We start from the raw sequence: 25,034 nt of genomic DNA, 5'->3' as shown, positions 1-25,034 counted from the left end.
TTTTCCTCTAATTCAAAGATATTTATGTTGCTCAAGACTATTTTATCCGAAAATTTAGAACTGTACGCTTATTTTGGTGGAAAGAATGTAATCAAAAGGTTTGATACATCTCATTCTCATTTCTATCAAAAGTATCGGGTCCTTTTAAAGATAAGAATGGGGAATTTAGAGTGAACCATTTGATAAGATTTCAAACACTGTTATTCAATAGCAATATTAATGTGATTTTTTAAAATCTATTCATTGCACAAAGTTTTATGCTTGCCCTTGATATCAATACTGTTCTCTCTCTCTCTCTGTGATAAACTGCCAGTCAAGGTAACAAATATCTGATTAAGGTATTTTTTTTTTTATTATTTCTATGTCTTAACTAATTCTGCTTGATGGTCAATCGCTGTCTGATATTTCACTTAACATTAACGCAACTGATACCACGGATGCATGGAGGAAAAACTAACCCCATGCGTTGGAGACAAAAATTGGTGGCCTTCCAACGTTGCAAATGCAACCGTTCACCGAAGAATAAAGCCATGAACAGGTGATGCCAATATGAATATTACACAAGTCAAGATTCACCAGAGTAACCGAACTGAGAAAAGACCGGATGAAGTTAAAGGACTGTAGATCACTGAAGGGTAGCCTAGTAGTTGATTCCACAGTAAGATGTCTGAGCTGTGTAATAATGTGTGTGATAATCTTTCTGACCCTTTTGTTTGTTAGTGGAAAGTTTGTGCACATCTTGTTTCTCTAATTTGTGGCAAATGAAAACTAATGTAAACTCTACACATTAGTAGACTTTTCGCCATTGACAGATAATGAAGATGCATAAGGAAATTCCACCTTGCGTTGGCTTCAAATGGAAAAGGTGAAGTCCCAGTGATTAGTGTATACTTGAACAGGTTTAAATTTTTGTTCAGACAAAAATCGCGGACTGTTTTGGTCTTTAGACCCTTTTATTAACCTTGATTTAATTCACTGAGCGGCCTCCTTTTTCTTTAAAAGTTTATGGCATTTCCTTCAGCGTCAGAGCTGATTTTGAATAGAATGTACAGCAAGTATTCTTTCATTTTTCTAGAATTAACGACTCTCATGAGGTCGTTACTACTACTACTACTACTACTCTACTACTACTACTACTACTGCTGCTGCTGCTACTACTACTACTACTTTATTGCTGTTTTCTATCTTGAAAAGGGTCCAGAATGAGTAACTAGTATTCAACTCAAGTAACGGAGCCCCTCCGTTCTAGCAGGGATTAGATGGAGAAATTTGGTACACTTACATTTTTGTCTCTAGTAGTTTCTGGGTTAAGAATTATCTGGTGATGAACTCCATAAGATATCAAGAGGTGTTCTGTATTAATATCAGAGTTGGGTCTGTTCATTGCCTGGGTTTGTGACCACCAAAATATGACAGGTGCTCCCAGCATTCGTTGGGCCGGGCATAGGCCTACCTGTTTCATGGACAAGCCATTGAGGGATAAAGCCTCTCGCCTCTCCCACTGAAGCAGAGACAAGTCGGTGGTGGATAAAGATTAATATACGAGGATGGTTTAATTTTTTCTACCGAAATATTGCTTCATTCCCATTCATATCTTCAAACAGACTGACAACACGGTAGCCAGAGTACGATATCGCAAGGGCAAATTTTTTCATATTTGAATTTAAAACATTCTCATTCCACAAGGATATCATAAAAAAATTGACAGTTATCTGTTGCCTGTCAAGATACGGATTGATTCGTTATCATCCCAGTATTGTTCAACGTGCCTTTTTATGCCTGCATCGAATATTTAATACTCATTATTCCTTTTCATTATCAAAAATTTTTTTTATCTAAACTGAGTTACATGACACACTGCCTCGTTATATTTTAAAGATGAAGTTGCATCTCTCATCGTCCACTTATCCCAAGACGTTTTCCACTTTTTTTGGCATCATTAAGCTTTACAGAAAAACTCTGGTGAACCCTGTGCTTTTAAAATTCTTTTTGGTAATTTCAGTCACAAGTGAAGACTGGCGACATGGAGTCCCATTCGTCTTCCGCCCGCGGACCAGAAAATACACGAAAACGTCTCTGATACATTTTTGCGAATTTCGGATATGCAAAGTGAAGAATATGGAAGACTGGTTTCTGGAAAACACGAGAGCGATTCCTTTACACATTTCTTTTCCGACTTTTATAACATGCGAATACAAAAGAGGAATATATACATATTTTCAGTAAATGTGGTCTGAAAATTCCCGCTGTGAAATGCGACTTTTTACCTCGTGGTCGCATGTGCATGTATACCTGTGGTCGGTCGTGACTATATGCACATGGAGGATGCTCGCGTTTACCGCTCGCTCTCTCAGAGGTTTCTCTGTCCTCAATGTGACCCACCACCATCTACGAGTCCCTTAAGGAATTCTTTATTAACCTGAGTTTTAGAATCAGGATATCAGAAGTCCTTCAGGTGGTCTTTCCTTCGCTCTAAGCATTGATTTAATGAGTAGGTGTAAGACCTCGGTATATACACTTTAGATTTCAACGTATGCCAGTTTGGTATACCTATATTATCTCTACGCAGTTTTTTAGCCCGACTGCATGAGTAAATGTTTGATATCGCTCACTGAAGTGGTTTTCTGGCCTGAGAGAGCTACTGGTACAACATTCGTGCCTAAACAAACCTCACCTTTTCAGTTAATGTACTTTCTACGTTCATTTTGATACTTTGATTAGTTTAGACTCTAATTTTCCCATTTATTTCATATTCCGTTCTCTCTGCACAAAGTCCATTAACTAACTTGCAAGCCTGCGTGCTCTTGGGTCCACTTTCCATTGTTTTGGGTTTATCTTTGCTCAGACTATTTCTATCCGAGTAGTCATGAGTCTCGATGCAGTGTTCTCTCACGACTACAATGCAGAGGACGTCGCTTTCTATTGCTGTTCAAGAGCTAGACCGTCTCACCTACAGCGATAGTTAGGCTTGTGGCTTTTACATAGTCAATTTAGCAAGTCAAGAATAAAAGCACGTCTATCTGAAAACCCTCAGACACCTGGGAGTACTTTGAAATTTAATGAAGTGGTGTACACTTAAATAAGAGGCTTTGCGTCCATTATAACTGAATTAGGAGCTGAATGTGTAAAACACGAAAACGACTGTTCAGCTTTTGACCCACGGATAGTGTCGAATGGCCATTTTTATTTTTACATTTATTTCAATGTCACCAAAATCTGTGGTCCTCTGTGATGTTGTCTTAAAAAAAAAAGTAAATCAGATACTTTTATCGGGATTTTCCATGAGCAAATTACCTGATACAACTTAAGTTCGTTTCCTATATCATTATTTTGATATGTAAAAAAAAAGTACCTTGAAGGGATTGCGAATACTATAAGGCTGAAACAGGGTGGATTGGCTGAAAATGGTTCGAGAGGTCTCCAAATTAACTGAATCCTTCAAAAGCCTTTGTCGAATGGAACTGAATATCGAATTTATGCCAAAGGCCAAGCACTGGGACCTATGAGGTCACTTAGCGCTGATATAGAAATTGACAGTAGGTGGTTTGAAAGGTGAACAGGAGGAAAACCTCGCAGTCATCTAGTTGGTCTCTAAAAGAATCTTCATCCTAGCCAAAGACCCTGCGACCTGCTTTGGAAATTGTTTCGAAACTTGAAAAAAAAAAAAAAAATCTGTCCTACAATGAATATTTCAGCCACTTTCGTTAACTTAACAATCAGTAACTCTATTATTTAAAGTCTCGACCTCATCCATGTTACCTGCATATCCTTGGTAAGGACTGAGTAGCGATTACTCATCATCAGCTTCGTAAAATGTCTGTTTGGCAAACCTATACCACAGCTGGAAGTGACATTCAATATTTTTCCTCAGTTTGTGGTTCCAGAGCCTTTAAATAAGCAGTTCCTAATTATATATCAAGCTTCCTCTTGAGCTGAGGCAGATTAAGGATTTGAAGTCTTTCAAAAAGAAAATTAAAACTTTTTTGTTTAATCGATGCCAAGGTATGGAATGTCAAACAGTGTGAGGAGAAAACACATCTGATGAATAAACTATTAATTTGATAATGGAGGTCCTGCGAGCGCTGGATAAGCCGTCAGCAAGTAAGAAGTTTGAATGTCCCCACGATTACTTAGCTAAAACTAAAACATCAACAAAAGTATATATGTTAAGGTATGGCTTGATAAAAAAAATATGGAACATTTATAAACATTTATTCAGGCATAAAGGTTACACACAAACAATCATACTTTATTTCTTCAGATAAATCTAATCAGTTCTTTCTCAACTGTACAAACGCTCAAATCTGACTGTATTTACACTGGTTCACAACACTATCACAATACATTTATGAAATACTGTAACAACCTTCACATAATCGCCAGCAATTGACACGGAGTGCACCGTATTCTGTGGTTTAAGCTTTCATCATTTCGATTTTTATTCGTAAACACATGAACTGTAGCCAACGCTTAACCATTGTACAAACACTTAATGAAGTCATGGTATGAATGGCTTCACCTGTATTTCAAGACCATTGCAGTTATGTAATTCAGCAATTCATAACTAATATAAGCATGACACCTCACTAGACAAGACAAAACTGCTGAGTATGGAAGCATTCAAGTCACACATTACAGTACCAAAACTTCCAACACAATATTTTAGTACATTTAACAACTGCAGTTAAGGCTACGTATGAGCAACGCTACAAAAGCAAGTAGATTTAGTTTTCGAATAACTCTCCAATATTAGGGACTTCACCTTCCTAAAGCGAGTGTCATGACAATGATGAGACACGAGAGAGAAGACTTCGTTACGCTTCCAGCTGATTTGACATCCTTTGTGTCTCTCTTCTTTCTCTCTTGTCTCTCCAGATGGTCGTGGTCATGATCATGATCCGGGTGAGCATCGTCTCTGGGATGTTGTGGCTTCAGGTCAGGGTCCTCCATTGTGAGGATAGTCCAGACATCTTTCAGTATATTAATCCGAGTTATGTTGTTGTTCGTAGATATTTCTGCTGGACTGGGTCTGTGCGTGATGGCTGATCTTGCTGGGGCGTACGCTTCGGCTGTCGTAGGATGCTCTTGGTTGATGACGACTACTTCATTCTTTCCAATATCAGCTGTTAATTGCTGGTGTGGTATAAGTGCTGAAGCAACCACCGGAGCTTCTACATGTGCGACTACAGCGGGTTGCCGGTTACTACCTGCTGTTGCAAGTCTACTAGGATTTAGGAAGTCTTCTTCCAGTGGAGGCGGCTGGACTGTTGTAGGTCTGCTTACTGGGGGTCTCTGACGATTAAACTGCGTCAGATGAGGTACTTGTGATGGCACTGGTGGAGGTAGAGGACCTGTGAACGGAACAACCTGTGGACGATTTGTTATCAGATGAGATGGTCTTCGAGGTCTAGTAGGCAACCGAGGAGCTTCTGGTACGCTGTCGGGAGGCAGAGGCCGACCATCTGACGAAAACACTTGGGCTGATGCTGCTGCAGTTAGGTCTTCATTTTCTACAGGAAAGTTATATAACGGCTTGAGAAAGCCTACCAATTGTGGAACTGGTACAGCATGATTATCAGGGAGTGAAACATGCGAGGTTACAAGTCTTTTAGCTGGGGACATTCCTAGTGGTCCTTGAGGCATCCCTAACCGACCAACACTCACTGATGGTGGTCTTGCTACACCAGTCTGTTTGTTGGGGTTACTGTTTTCCATGGTACGCAACTGCTGCATTTTGTTAGGCTTTAAAGGTTCGTTAGAAGCCCCACCTCCCAATAAAGGCACCATAGATCCCATTGCTACAGGTAAAGGAATGGGGTTATTCTCTACATTTTTACTGAATGCAACAGATGGATGGAATATAGGACCCAATGTGTCAGGAGGTAAAATTGCTACTTCTGGACTATCATGAAAATCATTAGTACTTTTATCAGTGTCACCATCATTTACCTTTATGATCCTCTGTGAAAACCCAAATGGCCCAGATGTTCTAGGACCAGCAGGACGTCTTTGAGCAGACCATCGTGGTGGTCGCGGAGGCTGAGGTACTCTAATAGGTTTTACATCTGATGATGAAACTTCAAAAGCCAAAGCGGGCCCTGGTTGTTTCTGCCTGATTGGTCTAAAATCCGACTCATATACAACAGACTCTGGATCAAAACCAAAGTTTTGTGCAAAAGTAGTACCAATATTTTGAATTCTGGGGGGTTCAGAGGACTTAGGCAGTGGTGATGTGTAACGAGAAGGTTGTCTGATTAAAGGCGATTCAGGCAGTGGTGATGTGTAACGAGAGGGTTGTCTGATTAAATGCGATTCTTCCAATGAAGAAAGCTGGCCTGGAAGACGTGGTAATGACGGGGCGGTAATAACATCTGGTTCTCTAAATGGTGTTTTCGAGTTTCTCAGCGCTGGTGATTTTGTATTGTAAGTTGAGTGTGTTGAATGAACTTGACTGTCAGCTCTCCTCGATGGTACAGGTTGTCTTGTTGGAATCTGCCTTATGACTGTTACGGGTTGACTTGTGGTAGTTGGTTTTGTTGAAAATGTTGATAATGCTGATGATTTAGTGGGGAATGTTTGGCGGAATGGCGTCGAGTTGAGGGACTGGGTTGGTAGTTGGGAAGGTGTTGTTTGGAAAGAAGAATACTTGAATGACTGGGTCAACTGGTGGAAGGGTGCTTTAGTTGTACCTGTAGTTCCCTTGAGTGTAATCTGTGGCTTTGAAGTGGCCCTAGGAGATGGCTGTTTGGTGATGGTGGTGGTGGTGGTTGTTGTCGTTGTTGAAGGACTTATTGCAGTTGTGGTGGATGACAGTGGAGTACTAGGAATACTCGACCTTGTTGGTGGTTTAAACTTGGGAGTGTTTGCTCTGACTGGTTTTTCAGTGCTGCTGGTACTAGTATGTTTCAGAGGGTACTGGTTGCTAATGGGTCTGTCAGGTATATCTGTTTCAATGTTAGTTTCTGGCTTCAAAGGATACTGATTATTCATGGGTCTTGTTGGAATATCCACTGCTGCATCAAAATCAAAATCACTGAATGGTTGTGAACGATCAGGAGAGCCAGTCCTGTTGCCAAGCTTTGCAAATGCATTAGCATCAACTATGCTTGTTGGATTCTTCAAACTAGGTAATTTTGGAAAGGTGAAGCCTGGAGCTCCGAGCGGTGGTGGGTTTGAGGACTTAATGCTGGATTTACTTGGTCTGTGGAGCGGAGCTCCATCAAAACTCGACTGTTCAGAGTCAAAGGGAAAAGGTTCAAATCCAGACGGGAAGTCGTAAGGGAAGTCTGGGAAACTAAAATGGTCGGGGAATGGTGGTTGATCAGGTCTGGGAGGTCGCGTTTGTGGTCTCCTTTTAGGCTTCCCAATGGCTGGGATCCTATTCAAGTCATTTCGTATATTTGTTTCATGCTGAAGGGAACCTTGTGCTCTCGTGTCTTCTGGTGCTTGTACGTCATAGTAGTCGTCATAATAAGCATAGTCTGTAATACAAATAGCTGGATAATTCCAAGTGGCTCAATTAATCCTTAATATGTTTCCACGGTTTCTAATATCAAAGTAATTTGCCTTACTGAACAGCAAATAATCATTCTATGAAATTATATAGCCTTCCTTTAAAGTATCAATAAACAGGGCAACACCAACTTCATAAAAGACTCAAAATAATACTTACAATAACTCAATCTAGGACTGAATTTTTTGGGGGGGACAGGCAGGGGGAAGAACGAACATCTGTGTTTGTGTGCATGTCAGGCCAGCCACTTCCACGACAGGGTATTTCATCAAGAATCTGTCACTTACTCTTAAAAAAGGACTGAAATTCACTTTCAGTTAGGAATGAGCTGCTGGAACATTACCCTTTCCGAGTCATGCAAGTCACCATGTCCAGGGGAAAACTAGGGAAAGAATGTCACAAGAGTCTGAAGTATTTCAATCAAGTCTGTGTACATAACCAATCACGTCATGCAGGGAAATTTCGTAAGTCACCTTAGGTCTACAGTAGTTACTGTGGAGAACTTAAACGCTTCAACAGAAATCTTCGCAGTGCTGTTTGACAGGGGATTTCCTGAGAGTTTGAGACATCCAGTAGTCTTTAATGGGCCACTCCTAACGAGATCTCGTTCAAATGTTTAGTAAGCCACCACAATCACAGCTCAAATTCATATACTTTAGGTTCTACAATTACTGCTACTGAGAGTTACGAACAAAGCCCAAGACTAATGAAAAGCTCAAAAATGTAAAGAAAATAAAATCTGGTGCTGCTAAAAACCACGCATCTGAGCTTGCAGTCAGCTTGTTGGCAGAGATTAGCTCCGACGAACCATTCTAATTAGTAAAAGTGATTTCATCCACCATCGAGTACCTTCTCTGTATGTTCTTAAGAGTGGGAATGCTCTGTTACCAAGTCCAAGGACAAAAGGTTAAGGAATAAAACCAAGTGGATTAACAGGGCTAACCATCACCCTACATTTCTTTTTAAAAATCTTTAACAAAACACCAATGGAAGCACAGAGGGAGAATTTATATAAAAAATACAAAAAAGGGATAGGTTAAGACTAGGACAATAACTGTAGACAGACCGACAATGAAAATAAATATATGAATGGTAGAGGGCTTGGGGTGCAAGGACAGTGGACGTACATCAAAAGAATAAATCAAGACAAAGGATATTAAGAATATGCTCAGGTAAAAATAAAAATCAGTGGAGACTAAAAGTAATCATTGAGGTAATACTGCTGTAGATCTGTTAGGTATTTTGTAAAGTTGTTACAAGTTGAATACTGAAAAGACAGACTTCTAAGCAATGTATAATAAATGACTTTTAAAGATTAAGTAATAGTTCAGTACAGAGTAATTAAAACATAAAAAAATACATGAAACCTAACTTACCATCTTCTTATAGTATTCTACACAAAAGCAAGGTTCTATGATCAACTTTTATGCTAAAAGTAGAGCGTCTAAAATCTGTGCTAGTTTTCAAAGTATTCTGTGGGTTTTGAATATGAATTCATAGTTATAATGGAAACAATGATTTTTTTTTTTGGCTGTAAAACTGTCAGTATATTACTAACTTTTGAATGGGATTCGGGAATAATTTGAAAATGCAAATATTTTAAATTCTATGTACAGTTAATTTTTCCCTCCGAATTTGCATTAACAGCAATTTTCACATTAAAACGTGCTAACAAAAATGTAATCAAGAAATATCCAACTCAAAAAAAAGTAAAAAAAAAAAAAAATGCATAATGGTGCATATTAGTATACTAAATAAACCTAATCAATGATAATACAAAAATATAACTTTTAAATGACGTGGTGACACCGCCTCCGAATACTCGGAATTTTTACTTTGACTGCGTACCTGGGTCCGGTGCTGACACAATGGTAGGTATGTTTTCACTTCCGGCAGCTATTTGTTCATTGCACTGATCCACGACGTTTATCTTCCATCCGAGGAAGCGGTGAGTGTAGCACTGGAATGAGAGAAACGAACAAATAATACAGCAAGTTAGGAAAACTGAGGTTCTGGATCTCCTTGTGATGAGTGCTGGGCAGCCAGTGCTTAGACCACTGCGGTAGAAGTCTAGAAAAATAATTTAATCCCAGGTTGATATGAAATGTAGTTGGAGTTTCACTGTGGGACATAGTGGGGCAAATTCAAAAGATGAGGCTTAATACCTATAAATATATTTTCTATGATATGAAAGCTTAGGTCCTAAGGAAGATATTAGAAAGAGACTATGTACGACCCATGGAAGGCAGAAAAACAGCCAAGATCAATCTACCTGGTAGAAAACAGTATCAGGAGTATTGGCATCTGGAGTCCATTGCAAGATTCCAGGTTGTCCTTCTTGGCAGTTAAGCTGGAGAGTTCTTTGGTAGGCCCCGAAGGATTCAAAGGCTCCTGAAGGCTGGTTTGGATCTTCAACCCATTCGCAAAGACGACCATATGCTGTGGGAACTGGAGAGCCATCTCTGTCTTGACCAACGCCAGCAAATACTCTGATCCTCTGCAGGGGGATAATATAGGTTAATTTTTCTCATCAAGAATGTGGTGTAAAATTCTTAAAACACAGTAAACTGTGAAGACTAGTACCCTCAGTGTACATAACGAACTTAATCCTAGCTAACATATTGCAATACTATTCCAGATGGATAGTACCAAGCAATTCAGAACAAATGAAAGGTTATCTTTTCAGGTTATTTTAAGAATCCTTACACTGCGTTCAGCTGGAGTCTTGAATTCATATCCACCCTCAGGATCGTCAGTAATGTAGAAGGGATGGTAACGTGCAGGATGCTCTGGGTCAAAGCCTCCCTCGACAACAAAGGTGTAGGTCTTGCCCCTCACTACATTGATCTCGGGAATCAACAAACCATTGATGTACCAAGCAATACCCCAGCCAACATGTCCTAGAAGTAATGAAATAAACACTCACTGGATGTTCTCTCAACTGCAACATCACTCGAAACTTTCAAAATTTGAGTGTTTAGTAAAGCTTTCCACCAACTTTCTATTTCTAAACAGAGAGCTTTAGTAATATTTCTACAACAACAATTCAAATGAAGTACCTGTGATAGAGTTGTATCCATTATCACCTCCAGTAGGTCCAATCTGGGCATAGAATACACCATCTTCTGGTTCATAGCATGGGATTGGTGGGATGAACCAGGGATTACTGGCAGGCTTTGCAGTGGGAGGTGCACTAGGACCACTGCTCTGAGCAATTCGTCCTGGTCCACCAGTATTGCTTCCTTGTTCTTCCGGCAGAGGGCAATTCCAACGTGGGGTTCGGCCAAAGTCCACAAACATGTCACCTAGGGGAATTTAATTATGTACGACGTATACTACAGAGTAAATACAGGTACACTAATGTATTCCCATCAGGACCACACTTATATTACCTACTATTCCAATATTCTTATCCAAGAACGAGCCTTAAAACTAACCTCGTGACCTCAGAGTGTGATAAGATGTGTCTCCTTGAGAGTTAACTGGGCCTATAGCCCAAATGACAGCCTGAGATCCGTTGGTAAGGATTCCGACATCAGATTCGTCCACGGCTCTCAAAGGACGTTGGAAGGTCAGCATTGTGAAATCGTTGATCAAGGCTGCATTCAGCAGTCTCACGTTGTTGTTGCTTCCCTGTTGGATAGAAAACGTGAGATAGTATAACTTTATCTTAAATTATCTGTGCTGAGAGCCTTAATTCGAATCACTGAAAAGGTACAAATTATTGATTGACTGATTGATTGAATATAGAATTTAGGCCAAAGGCCAAGCACTGGGACCTATGAGATCATTCAGCGCTGAAACGGAAATTGATAGTAAAAGGTTTGAAAGGTGTAACAGGAGGAAAACCTCGCAGTTGCACTATGAATCAATTGTTAAGAGAGGGTGGAAAGTAAGATGGTAGAAAGATTACGGAAGGAGGTACAGTAAAAGGAACGAAAGGGGTTGCAGCTGGGGGCCGAAGGCACGCTGCAAAGAACCTTAAATAATGCCTACAGTAAAAATGATCAATATTCATGCTTGTCACTGAACTTTAGACACTACAAATTATTGCTAAGTGAAAAAGGGATATTTTCCATGCTGAAAACTGAACTTCAAAACAAATTGCAATCGTTTCAATAGTCTTGAAATCTTACCTGAACCTTGTCATCAGGGCACGCCCCTCTTCCTCCTTGGCACTGAGCTTTGGCAGTGAGGGCGTAGTCCTTCGCCTCTCCACGACCCGTGGTCTGGTCCAGCCATGCTACCACGACGTCTCCGCCCACCATCACCGACCGACTAATTGTTCCGGAGGGTCCAAAGGCCATGTATTGTCCATCAGCTAAAAGAAATTGATTTCTGAAGAATTTGTTGAAATACGCCATTGTTCGAATTATTTAGAAAATGTATAAATTTGCGGGACATATCGTTAAATATGTTAAGATTGTTCGGTAATCCTTCTCTCCATCATCTTTTCTTTATTCTTTAATTCTGTTCCTCCTTTAGCCTTCAACACTACAGCGTAGAACGTTCGTTGTATGACAAACTTCATCAGCCAGATGAAATCCCACTGAGTCTTAACGTCACAAGAACAAGGCTTCTTGAGACTACAATTTCCTCAGCAAATAACCCAAACATGAGTGGAATAAAAGGCTTAATATTAAGATTGTTTTATACAATTACCCCCTTTAGGCCTCAACACTTCAGCGTAGAACGTTCGCTGTCTGGAGAACTTTATCAGCCAGAAAAGAACCAAACCTCAATGTGCCTTAACGTCCCCCGAACATGGCTTCTTTGTACTACAATTACCTCAGCAAATAACCAAAATATAAGTGAAATAAGAGATTTATGTAATTTTCTTGCTTTGGGATACGGAAACATTAACTTTTACTTCGATCGATCACCAAAACATGAGTGAAATAAGAGATTTATATATTTTTCTCTTTTTGGAATACGGAATATTAACTTCTACTTCGACTGAATTAAAAAAAAATCCCGTGTCATCTCTTTTCTTCTTATGTTATCTGAACCCGTCAAACTCAACGTATCTATTCCCGCTGCCAGAAAGCAAGTTGAGGCATCCATACACTGCAGTTGCAAACAAATCTGCTCTGCAAACAATCGTCATCTGGTCTACGCGGCGACTCTAACCGACGATCGCGTGGGCGTAAAACGCTGTCGGGGGGCTGGCTACGGGGGTCCCCTTGGGATAGGGGTGGTTAGGTGGTTTTGGAACATTCGAACTGCTTACTCAACGGATTTCCGTCGTTCCCTTAGCGAGGCTGAGGGTATTTTTAGCGTCAAGATATGTAAACTTGGAAGTTTGTTTTAAACATTTATATTTCCAGCAAATATATTAAGTTCCAGACGCCAAAATATGTTGTTCCATAACCCATCTTTTTCATTCGTTATGACAGGTTAACTGCACTTAAAACAAAAACAATTAAAATGAAAAATGACAGACTCAAATGCGTTACGTTCCTAACCTTACTTGTCAAAACAACCGTTTACCCTGTTCCAGTATTCTGAGCTGAACTGAATATAGAATTTAGGCCAAGCGCTAGGACCTATGAGGCCATTCAGCGCTGAAACGGAGACTGACAGTGGAAGGTCTGAAAGGTGTAACAGGAGGAAAACTTCACAGCTGCACTATGAACCAATTGTTAGGATAGGGTGAAAAGTAAGATGGAAGAAAGAATATGAAAGGAGGTACAGTAAAAGAAACTAAAGGGGTTGTAGCTAGGGGCCGAAGGCAGGCTGCAAAGAACCTTAAGTAATGCCTACAGTGTACAGCACAAGGTGCACTGACAGCCCTACCCCGCTAAGGGGCTGTTCCAATATTCGGCACATTTTTGGAGCTTTTTGTCTACTGTGAAAATATAGAAATCTGACCAGTTTGATTGGTTAAACCAAAGTTATAATAATTCCTAACGGGACTAATTTTTCATTAATTTATCGTCGAATGAATTCCTCTGGCTTTTAAAATAAATGTTTAAAGCATTCATTTTAAGATAACTTAAAGGCTTCAGTAAGTAAAACGTCATCTTAAAGTATACCTAATAAAATCTAGACATATTATTATTATTATTATTATTATCATTATTATTATTATTTCAGTAGATGAAACCTATTCACATGGAACAAGCACACAGGGTTCACTGAATTAAGATTCAAGCTTCCACAGAATGTTGGTTTCGACCTACCACCGCAGACCCCACACTGCAGCAGTAACTGACCATGCTACAGAGCCAGTGATTTTTCATCGCCCTGGGGGAGACGCGAACCCACGACATCTGAGTGGCATGCCACAACACTTAACCACCATACCAGCGGACCAGCGAGATATAAAGATGAGATTGTGCCTCATTGCAATTATTTCTATTATATAGAACACAAATTCATCTACCAGCATTGTTAAGCATTCCCAACAAACAATAGAGAATACAGAAACTTTCCTATTCTGTCATCCAACTGTAAATTTCCAGAAAGCATCGTGGCAACTTGCCAACAGAAACTGACTCACTCTCTACCCCCAACAAATTAACAACGAGACGACAAATGTAAACTTACTGATTCTGCCAACCAGCTGCATAACAATGGATTCCCCTGCAACGGCCCACCTCACTTCGAAGGCCAAGTCGTCCCACAGGACCTCGCAGTTCAGCTTGGTCTGAAAGGGTTAGGATATTTTAGCTTTTCTCGCATATTTAAAGCCATATAATAGTGATCATTCACTTAATAGTAATACGCTACAATAAGCAATTAGACATGAACATCCTGATGTATATCACTCATTTGCCAGAATAAAGAACTCAAAAAAATTGTTTTTTTGAGTTATTGATACCAGCAGATAACCCGTTCTTTGTTCCATATTGTGGTAAAAACGTCTTATTTGTGTTTGTAATACTAACCGCTAGAGGGCATGACATGTCACTATTACACAATAGAGTATAGAGAGTTTTAAACTTTAAATTACTTCTCCTGAAAAATAGCAATTTTTGAGTTAGTCGTTCTTCTGGCAAAGGAGCGAGATATACACAAACACACAAACATTCCCAAAAAGCCAAGTGGACCTCAGTGCAATGATGTGGCTTAAAATGTGGTTTTAGACATTTCTCTCTCATTCAGTTTTATATACTGAACTGAACGTTAAAAACAAGTGTATTGCAAACCTAGCAACATTCACTTGCAGCAATGCATAAAATAACAATAGGTAACATTCTCATTTATTTCACATTTAAAAAACAGTTAAGTTCTTAGGAATACAGATACTTTAAAAACTATACAGAGGTTATGAATGAACTGAGAATTCAGTTGGGAAAGAAATAAAACATGAGGTAAATAACTCTAGTATTCATAGATAAGGTAAATAACTCTAGTATTCATATATAGGGTAAATAACGCTAGTATTCATATCTAAGGTAAGTAACTCTAGTATTCATATCTAAGGTAAGTAACTCTAGTATTCATATCTAAGGTAAATCACTCTAGTATTCATATCTAAGGTAAATCACTCTAGCATTCATATCTAAGGTAAATAACTCTGGTATTCATATGTAAGGTAAATAACTCTAGTATTCATGTATTCATATGTAAGGTAAATAACTCTGGTATTCATATGTAAGGTAAATAACTCTGGTATTTGGTATTCGTGTATTCATATGTAAGGTAAATAACTCTAGTATTCACATATAAGTAAATAACTATTATTCATATATAAGGTAAATAACTCTAACATTCACATATAAGGTAATTAACTCTAGTATTTATATATAATGTAAATACCTCTAGTATTCAATATAAAGAAATAACTTGTGTTCATGTATAACACAAAATACTGATACAGTAAAAAAAACTCCAGATACTATCCATTTCCCAATCGAGGTGTGGCAGAGAATAAATTTTCTGCGGAATGACTTGTATATATTCCACATCTGTGTCACCGAAAACTGAATTCCTAAACTTTAAAAACATTCCAAGACTTTTATTCGTACAATCTGAAAGCATTAAGCAAAATTTAATTTACAATTCGACCATCAAATAACACCAGATATGAGTGGGATTTAAACGTTAAAACCCTAGTTTACAGACAGCGCTGCCGCCTACAGCCATCTCCCTCATCCCAACACACACACACACACACACACACACACACACACACACACACACACACACACACACTCTCTCAAAGCACCGGGACACGTGACCTTCAGGAACCGTCTATGGATAGGAATAGGAAGCCCCGCCGAGCTAATCCAGTTTCAAAACGAAAGTTTTCGAAAATAGGGAAGGAACTTATTAAAACTCTCTCTCTCTCTCAAAATACACACGGAATTCACATCACATGGGAGGGTCACGTGACTACCAAAGCCATCTAACTGGAGTGAATTGTTGGATTTCTTTTTTTTTTTTTTATTTGCTCTACGGTCTGGCAGCCCCCTGCAATATTGCCTCTACTCGAGTTGAAGTTTTTTAATTGAATGGTTGGGAAACTTTGATGCTACGGCAAATGAATTCTAATGAAGGTATTTAGTTCCCTTACGATATATATATATATATATATATATATATATATATATATATATATATATATATATATATATATATATATATAAGATTTATTTGACGCAGCATCAGTTTCCCAACCATTCAAACATATATACATATATGTATATAATATATATAAATAATTATATATATATATATATATATATATATATATATATATATATATATATATATATATATATATATATATGTGTGTGTGTGTGTGTGTGTGTGTGTGTGTGTGTGTGTAATTATGAACTTTCGGAATTCTAATGTTCCATTGTGCATCGTTGCTTTGATGTAAGACTTACTTGTTTTACACTTGTTACTAATAAGAAATCAAGTCTCCCAGCTACACAGGACATTTTCTCTATAGTCTCCCCGTCACCCTACCCCAAATCACCCAGGGAACAAAAGAAGGGAAAAAAATCTAGTATAATTGGAATGTAGGTTAGTTTACAGTTTACTGAAATTAGACAATTCATAAGATCGACTTGGCAAACACAGACAGATCACGCCATTAAATACAATGATCATCACAGCCATGCCAAATTAGGTAAATATTCAATCTCAAAGAAAAAATACAATGTGCAAATCACTTACCACATAAACAGCAGCATTTTGAAAATGGAACAATAAAAAAAAAAAACTGGAAAGGAAGAATGAACAAAGGAAATAGAAAGAGATGTATCAAAGTTTTATTCGAAAACTACCAAGAGTTTTACAAGTGTCGATTTTTTTATTATAAATTTTTTTTTTGTTTTTCAAAAGTCGATTAACATTAACATTTTTAACACGAGACAAACGATCGTTTTTGGAATGCATCGCTCACAAGGATAATTGAGGAGGGAGACATCTCTATCTGCCAATTCAGGCATTTGCGAAAAGGTGATGGTTTCAGAAAGAGGAAAGGATCTATTTTAGCTTTCCTGAAAGCAATGCAGAGAAAAGTCACATGGAAACAATACGGTTATCAGCAAGAGACTAAATCTAAATCCACGTCTAATATACTGTAATAAATTAGGATTAATAAAATAGCAATAAATAGCGCAAATAAATTAAAATTAAATAGTGCATACTGTGTGTAGTCCTTCCCTAACAAGTAATGCTTTGAAAACTTTTTTTTTTTAAGTCTTAACGGTACAGAATTAGATTTTGTGTGAATATCTCCATTTCTGAAAGAAAAATAGACCAGATGTAGAAGCAGGCATTTAGCTTGCATGCAAAATAACTTGCAGCCGTAAGGCAACTTGTATCAGGTGAATAGCTTGCTTGCAAAATAACTTGCAGATGTAGGGCAACTTTATCAGGGGACTTTATTAAATTTGCATACGTGAATGAATGAATAAACACAGTATGCTGTGTGGTGTGTGTGTGTGTGTTTGTGTGTGTGTATTTGTGCGTACATGCGTGCGTTTCTGACAATTCATTTTAGCCATAGAGGTTGAAGGAGGAAGTGGACCCTCCAGAGCTGAAGTGGAAACTGCTGAAACTTTTCGAGTTCGAGGGGGACTTTGAGGAGGAGGAGGATGAGGAGGAGGAGGATGAGGGAGACCCGAATCTGTGGGAGGAGGAGGACGGGGGGAATCCACCCCTTGGCCTGTCTTCTTCACTATCATCATCATCATCATCATCGCGGTGCCTACTGGCACTACTGCCAAAATGCCCACCGCTGCTGCCGAAATGTCCACGAGAGGAACCGCTGCTCTCCTGAGACTGGAAGTGGTGGCTCGGCCGGCCCGAGTTCGAGCTCTTAGGGGGGAAACCTGACTGCGGCACGCTGAAGTGGCCTCCGAAACCTCTGCTCTGGCTCCTCGATTCTTCTCTGGACTCGTCTGAGTCGAAGTGGGACGGTCTCTTAAAGGGTCGTTGGGTCCGAGGAAATGGTGGTGGCGAGGTCGTTGGGGGGCTATAGAACGGTCTGTGGGTGGTAGTGGTGGTGGTAGCACGAGAGAATGGAAAACCAGAACTGCCAAAGGGAGAAGAGGGTGGTGCTGGTGGTGGTGGCGGGTGGGACTGTCTAGGAAAAGGTCTAGGGGTGGTGGGAGGTGGTCTAGCCGAGGGAGAGTAAGAGGGTCTGGGAGTGGTCTTTGGTGGTTCGTAGGATAGGGCAGAGCGACCGGAAGAAGGTGGAGGTCGGTACGAATAGCCTTGGGACTGAAAATAGGGGAGGAGGAAACAGAACAGGGTTAAGTATGAAGGCAATAAAAGTTGCTATTTACAACTAAGGAACACTAAGGAAAGTCAAGATTACATACAAAAAGAAATATTTACAGAGCTAAGAAGAGATCCAAGAATCTTTGGTGGGAAGAAATGGCTGTGTCAGCACTGCTGAACCTTTCTGTGCCTCAGGCTTAGGACCTCTTAATCAAGAACTAATTCAGAAACTAACTGCAGTAGTTATATATATAATAAAGCATACTGTAGATTATCTACTACTGCAATAGCTGACACAACCAGTTCTTCAGTAAAAACTTTCTCAGAAAACTACAAACAGTGCACAATGGCTTACTTGCTAAGAAATGTCTTTTAATTCGACAGTATAAACAAGACTATGGCCTGTCCAGAAATAAGACTCAGAGTGTCACAAGACAGTGCAGGATCTGCAGTTATCAAGTGTTCCATGCAAGGATATGCTAAAGCTATATATGCACTGTGGTTCTGATTGTGATCATTTACAATCTAAAGATGAGCTAAAGTATGGAATGATAGTACAGCACAAGAATAGTGATAAAGTTATCAGAAAACTCTGTTCACAAAACTTACCATATTTTATGGTAACATAAATGCGATGGCAGTCAGGTCCAAAGATGATCCATCAATCTAAAGTACGTGTGCGTGCAAGCAGTCAAATAACTGTTGTGTAGATGTAGATGTATATGTTACTGAGGCTTAAAAGCATGGACATTGTCGAAGTTAGTAATTAATATAAGATTATATATGAAAGGACAGTTGTTTTAAGTAAAGAAGGAAAGGTCTTACAGAAGGCAAAGTCAAGTGTGGCAAGAGATTAAGGTAGGACAGACGCTTCAAGTAAAAGTGTTAAGAATAAAAATAAAATACTGTAGACAGTCGTGTCAGATTTATGAAACAGAAGACGAAGAGGACAACATAATAGATAAAAAGTTTCCATCGTCAGGACAGAAAACTTGAGACGTTCCAGAGGCCTAAATCCTCGACGAAGCAGTACCTTGGTAATAGAGTTTCTAATAACTGACATCAAAATGCAGAACTCCAGCAGCTTACCTGTGGAGCTACTCCCAGCATCTTGAGAGAGGGAGGCACGTTGAGGCTCTTGGGAATACGGACATGGCCGAAGTTGGCGAAGAAGGCCTTGCACCAGACGCTGAGGAAGTCGATGTCGAAGACTGTTAGGTCTCCTGGGAGGGTAATGACAATGGTCTTGCTTGAGTAGCGTTTCAAGGGCTCCTCTGATCCGTTTTCGTCGGGTACAACAGTTCCCTTAGGTCCAGGTGCGGTGCCCTTGCCGACCCAGAAGTGACCGTCTGTGAAAGTGAAATTGTAATGAGTGAAGCAATGGCTACGTTTCTGCTAAAACCTCTAATCAAAATATGTAGAAAAACAAAATAAAAAACATGTATACAATAAACCCCCCTATTCTTTTCGCACCCCCCGCGAATAGCTAAAATCCGCGAATAGCTAAAATCTGCGAATACTTAAAACCCCTCTAAAAACACTTAGAATTGCCTATTTTGATAGTTTAAACACAAAAAACACTCCAAAAATGCTTATATCTGAGTATTTTGATAGTTTTATCACAAAAAGTGCATTTAGTCATGAAAATGTTATGAAAATACAGTAATTAGTGAATATTTCTCAGTGAAAAATTCCGCGAATGGGCGAATTTTCCGCGAATAATGTGTATATAAGTTCCACAGAGAAATCAGCGAATAGGCGAATCCGCGAATACGGGGGTTTACTGTAGTGTACAATTGGGCAAAAAGTCTAGTTCCCTCTGACGTAATAACTGTAAAGGAAAGAAAAACTTCAGCTGCAGTAAACACGTATACTTCAAAATTCATCCATATTGGCTGCTCTATTATAGAATTGCCAATGTCGGTTGGGTCCTCCAGAGGTCCACATCTGGCACCTTCAATCCCTTTGAACACCTTAATTGCACAGGCTGCACTAAGTCAAATGGTCCCTATGGCCAACCTAATCTAAAACCTCTCTATTAACCATTCTCAAAAGCTGTGTTACCAGACTTAATAAGGAACAACGCTAATACTACAGTAAAATTCATTCCTTTGAATAACAACTTGTATTACTGATCACATTCACTCCTCTACCGCTCTTAGAATATCGCTTTGGAATTTTCATACAAGATCGATAGCTGATTTAAATTTCATTGAATATTTATCTTTGGTGGTTAGAATGGCAGAGGACAGAATGCCTAACGTGGTTATGGAAGGATCAATAGAAGAGAGAAGACCAGGTGGAAAGAAAATGTGTTAAGAGATCTAAGAGAATTGGGAGTGGAGGATCCCGAGAATAACTGGAGAGATGCAGCACTTATTAGGGAAACGTGGGGAGGTCTGGTGCAAGCGGGCGTGGGTCACCAAGAGGCCCGAGGACCACCGGAGTGAGAGTAATTTATCTTTGACTTCTATTTACTGAACAGCAACACCAACATGCAGTACATGTGCCTCGCTGTCGAACTTCTCAGTTCCAGAGGCCATTTATTCCCCACACTGTTGGACTGGGGAACAGCCGGGCAGTTGATACTTCAGAGTTCAAGAGAAAATGCAATGCATTACTACCCTAATACTATTCTTCTTGCGTTTTAATACATTTTTATCTATTTATCTATTTATTGATTAATTTTTTCCCTTTTTTCATAAGTGGGATCTTTTCTTTATGTATTTCCCTTTACTTCCTCTTAATTCTTCCTAACGAACACCATATTCTTTGGAAGCTTGAATTTCAAGTCAATGGCCCCTGTGGGCTTGTTCCATATGAATAGGTTTTAATAATAATAATAATAATAATAATAATAATAATAATAATAATAATAATAATTATAACTGCTTTAGAAAAAAATCAATACGATTACCAATTTAGTTCGACTCAATTCGTGGTCTGCTTTTGGTTGCAAAGTAACGCAAACTTTCAATTTTTTTTTTATATAAATTGAAGGGAGGATCCCCACTCATTCTTGACGCAAGTTGTAGTGCGTTTCAAAGGGATCTTATTTTACAGCCTTTTGTTAATGCATATCGCGATATTAAACGAGTTTCTTTGTGTTTAGAAACTTCATTATTTTCCTTTTGTAGGCGACAAATTATTTTCTCTTAAGGGAAGCAGGCCTGACGTCAATGCGGCAGGCTAACTTTTTTTTTTCTAGTTAAGGGTCTTGCATACATTCAAGCTATTTTTTGACTGTTTATATACAAAATGCTAACAAATAAATTATATATAAACGTTACCTCAAACTACGAAATGAACATTTTATAAAATAAAATACCACGGGATTGTTACAGAAAATATACACACTAGAAATTAACAAAATGCATCTTGGTAATTCTTCCTTGCAAAGTAAATCTCTGGATCTTATAGATCCAAGAAGTTGCATTCCAGAAAGCAGTTCAGAAAAATCCTAACTAAAAAAATAGGATTTCAAAGAGGAAGACATAACACTGATTCTTGGAAGGATTTCTTAGCTTAAGTAAAAGATAAGCTTAGAAAGTAAAAGAAAAGAATATTTTCTCAATATTTGTAAAACCCAGACCTACTCAAGGAGATGGTTGGAAGACATCAGTGAAAATCGATACTATTACGCGGATTTTGATGTCATCCGAGATGGTACAGGTTCTAGTTACCCGAAAAATCATTTGCAGTTTCTTCCTTACTACACTCGTTACCTCATTGAATTTCCGGGTTTCAACGCGACAATATTACATCCTTACGTAATACTACGCACAATCTTGAAACCAATAAGTTTTTTTTCGTTTTACGCAAAATTTCTTACCTATTTAAGATAAACTTACGGTGAAGAACAATATTTTATTTAGACAGAAAAAAAATTCGTATCAACTTTTACAGTAACCGTTCTATAATTTCAGTCAATGGTAAGATGTACAGATACAGTATTTTCCTGAAATTCCAAAAACAATTTATTAATACATTTCAGATGCCCTTTTGACCCTTAGTGTATGGTTAAATGTTTGGCAGGAAAATCCTTATACGCAAAAAATTCCCTAACTGTTTAGGATAATCTTACTTGTGAAAACCAGTATTATGTCTTAATTTATCATAAAAGCAGCTTCGTATAAAAAATTACTGTAACCACACTAAATGCACAGTCTCTATTTTCGTAACCTTTCAGGGCAAAATGCCCAGTATGGCTGAACTTTACACACAGTCAGAATCCATACAAAACCTTTTTCCAGGTAATCAAATGGTAAGATGCACCGATACGATATTTTTCCGCAAAAATTAAAAACAATTTATCAATACATTTCATAAGCCATTTTGACCCCTCTGCACGGGCTGGAAGGTCAAAAGCGCTTCTGTACGGGATGAGAAAATAATGTACGTACCAGGGGCAGCTCCATCATAGCTGAAGTTGGGGATGAGGAACGTCTGGGCATCCACAACCACGATCCTGTCTGAAGACACTCCGTGTTCTAGGGTAGGGAGGGCATCGATCTTCTGTGGCCTTGGGTAGTCCAGGTTCGTGGGTATGGGGAGGCTGCCGAAGTCGTAATCTGTTAAGTATGAAGAATCTTATTAATATGCACAGCAAAATTCTTCACCGTAACGTGAATGTTTAATATATTAATAAAAGATCAAGAGCTGTGACCTATGATGAGGTCACTCAGCGCTGAAACTGAAATTGACAATAAAAAGGTCTGAAAGGTGTAACAGGAGGAAAACCTCGCAGTTGCATTATGAATCAATTGTTAGGAGAGGGTGGAAAATAAGAAAAATGAAAGATTGTGACCGGAGGTACAGTAATGGGAATGAGAATTTGCACATTCAAATGTTTAATGAATTCTACAGATTTAAAATCTCAAGATGTATTTTGCAGCTCTAAAAGCAATAGTGGAATTTTATTTCTTCCAAATAAATGTATATTTAAATGAAAGCCTTTCAGCAAATTTTTTATACGCAGTTCGTCTGACAATATTAAATAGCAAAATGCACTCCATGGTATGGCGTTATGCCGCAACCTACAGATATTTTAAATTGCCTTTAATTTTTCATACAAAGTTACCACTTAAATTACGATCTAGATAAAAAGTCGGATAATGAAGTCAGCCATCTTTAGGTTTCATGACTTCGAGACATTTCTTCGTCAGCTGTCAAGGTTAGGAATTCTCCACCGGCTTTCGTTTTCCACTGTTCTTTTGCTACTAAGGTTCTGACTCTGCTTCCTTCTCGTCCCTTTGCTGTTTCTTCAGGCCTGGGCATGGTAGGAGGACCCAATTCGCTTGTTGAATTGATTTGAATTGAATAAAGAATTTAAGCCTATGGCCAAGCACTGGGACCAATGAGGTCATTCGGTGGAAATGGAAATTGACAGCAAAAGTTAGAAAGGCGTAACAGGAGGAAAACCTCAAAGCAGTTGCACTATGAATTAGTTGTTAGGATAGGGTGGAAAGTAAGATGGAAGAAAGAGAATATGAACGGAGGTACAGTAAAAGGAACGAAAGGGGTTGCAGCTAGGGTCAGAAGGCACGCTGCAAAAAACCTTAAGTAAATGCCTATGCCTACAGTGTACCGCATGAGGTGCACTAACGGCACTACCCCCACAATTCGCTTGTGCCGATGCCCTTTGCATAAGAATTCAAAACACTGTCGATCTTCCAGATACAAAAGACGTGCCCCAAGCGGCAGGTGTTCTTACATACTCTAAATAACGAGATTAGTCATTTGCTGTGAATCTCTCAGTTTTCGATGAAAATCGAACACAAGAGAACTGGCTACATTACAGTATATCAGTTACACTAGAAGTCAGCTTTGGATGCATGGACTTTTTGTTATTCACCTATGTAAGCAAACTTTTTGCAGTTACTGATGTAGGTACTGCTAAAAGTAAAAAAAAAAAATATGTAATTTGAAATTAATATAATTTTAAATCATCCTATATATGTCTATTAACACTATTTTTGAACTGATTTTATTCTACCAGAAAATTTCTAATTTTATATTACTAGACACTGTCTTATTTACTATTTATTCGTACGACTGTCCACGGCAATATTTAAATGATTAGCTTACACTAAATGCTAACAGATGTTTCAACGGACGGTGGACACGAAATCAAGGTCCCGAGATCGCGCGGAAAAACGCCAACTGCTCGATTTTTGTTTTTCATCCTTTCTCCCCTCCAGTTTTTTTTTCGTATCATCCAGCCGAAGGTTTTTCGCGGGGGAATTTCCAATATTGCCGTACATTGAAATTCTCAGCCATATTGGAAAAAAAAAAAGTGTGACTCTATCGACGGATATCTTATGTTCGGGGTTTCCCTTCCAGGAAAGCTCGGTAACAGTGGCCTTTTTTTGTTTAAACTCGGAATAAGAAACAGGAAAAAGAATATTCGATGAAGATTATGCCACATTTTTACGTCAGGAAAAAAGATATTCTTTGACTTTCTTTCCGAAGTGAAAATGTTTATGCGGCAGACGGCGAGAAACGGGGCTTAATCCTGTGGTTTTTTATTTGCAGATTCGACTAAAAGCGTAAGAGATTAAGGTCAGTTTTATATGTTTCTCTATACTTCCACAGGAAAAGGTAGAATTTAGGCCAAAGGCCAAGCGCTGGGACCTATGAGGTCATTCGGCGCTGAAACGGAAATTGACATTTAGAAGGTCTGAAAGGTGTAACAGGAGGAAAACCTCAAAGCAGTTGCACTATGAATCAACTGTTAGCAGAGGGTGGAAAGTAAGATGGAAGAAAGAGAATATGAAAGGAGGTACAGTAAAGAAACGGAAGGGGCTGCAGCTAGGGGCCGAAGGCACACTGCAAAGAA

General features: G+C 38.9%; 1 protein-coding gene across 1 annotated transcript in view; it reads right to left on the bottom strand.

Annotated features, from left to right (window-relative positions):
• Positions 1-4,195: 4,195 nt before the first annotated feature.
• The window catches only part of LOC136841483 (uncharacterized), a 149,479-nt gene continuing 128,640 nt past the window's right edge, over positions 4,196-25,034 (bottom strand). Inside the window, exons 5-14 of the mRNA XM_067108426.1 lie at positions 22,600-22,767; positions 19,286-19,545; positions 14,063-14,162; positions 11,650-11,834; positions 10,951-11,146; positions 10,573-10,818; positions 10,220-10,413; positions 9,786-10,010; positions 9,362-9,473; positions 4,196-7,481 (exon numbers count right to left, since the gene is read on the bottom strand). Coding sequence (XP_066964527.1) covers positions 4,759-7,481; positions 9,362-9,473; positions 9,786-10,010; positions 10,220-10,413; positions 10,573-10,818; positions 10,951-11,146; positions 11,650-11,834; positions 14,063-14,162; positions 19,286-19,545; positions 22,600-22,767 — 4,409 coding nt within the window. The 3' untranslated portion in view covers positions 4,196-4,758. The remainder of the gene's footprint in view (positions 7,482-9,361; positions 9,474-9,785; positions 10,011-10,219; positions 10,414-10,572; positions 10,819-10,950; positions 11,147-11,649; positions 11,835-14,062; positions 14,163-19,285; positions 19,546-22,599; positions 22,768-25,034) is intronic.

This window comes from Macrobrachium rosenbergii, chromosome 9 (assembly GCF_040412425.1).
Source record: "Macrobrachium rosenbergii isolate ZJJX-2024 chromosome 9, ASM4041242v1, whole genome shotgun sequence".
Lineage (NCBI taxonomy): Eukaryota > Metazoa > Arthropoda > Malacostraca > Decapoda > Palaemonidae > Macrobrachium > Macrobrachium rosenbergii.
This window is presented reverse-complemented; position numbering and strand designations above follow the sequence as displayed.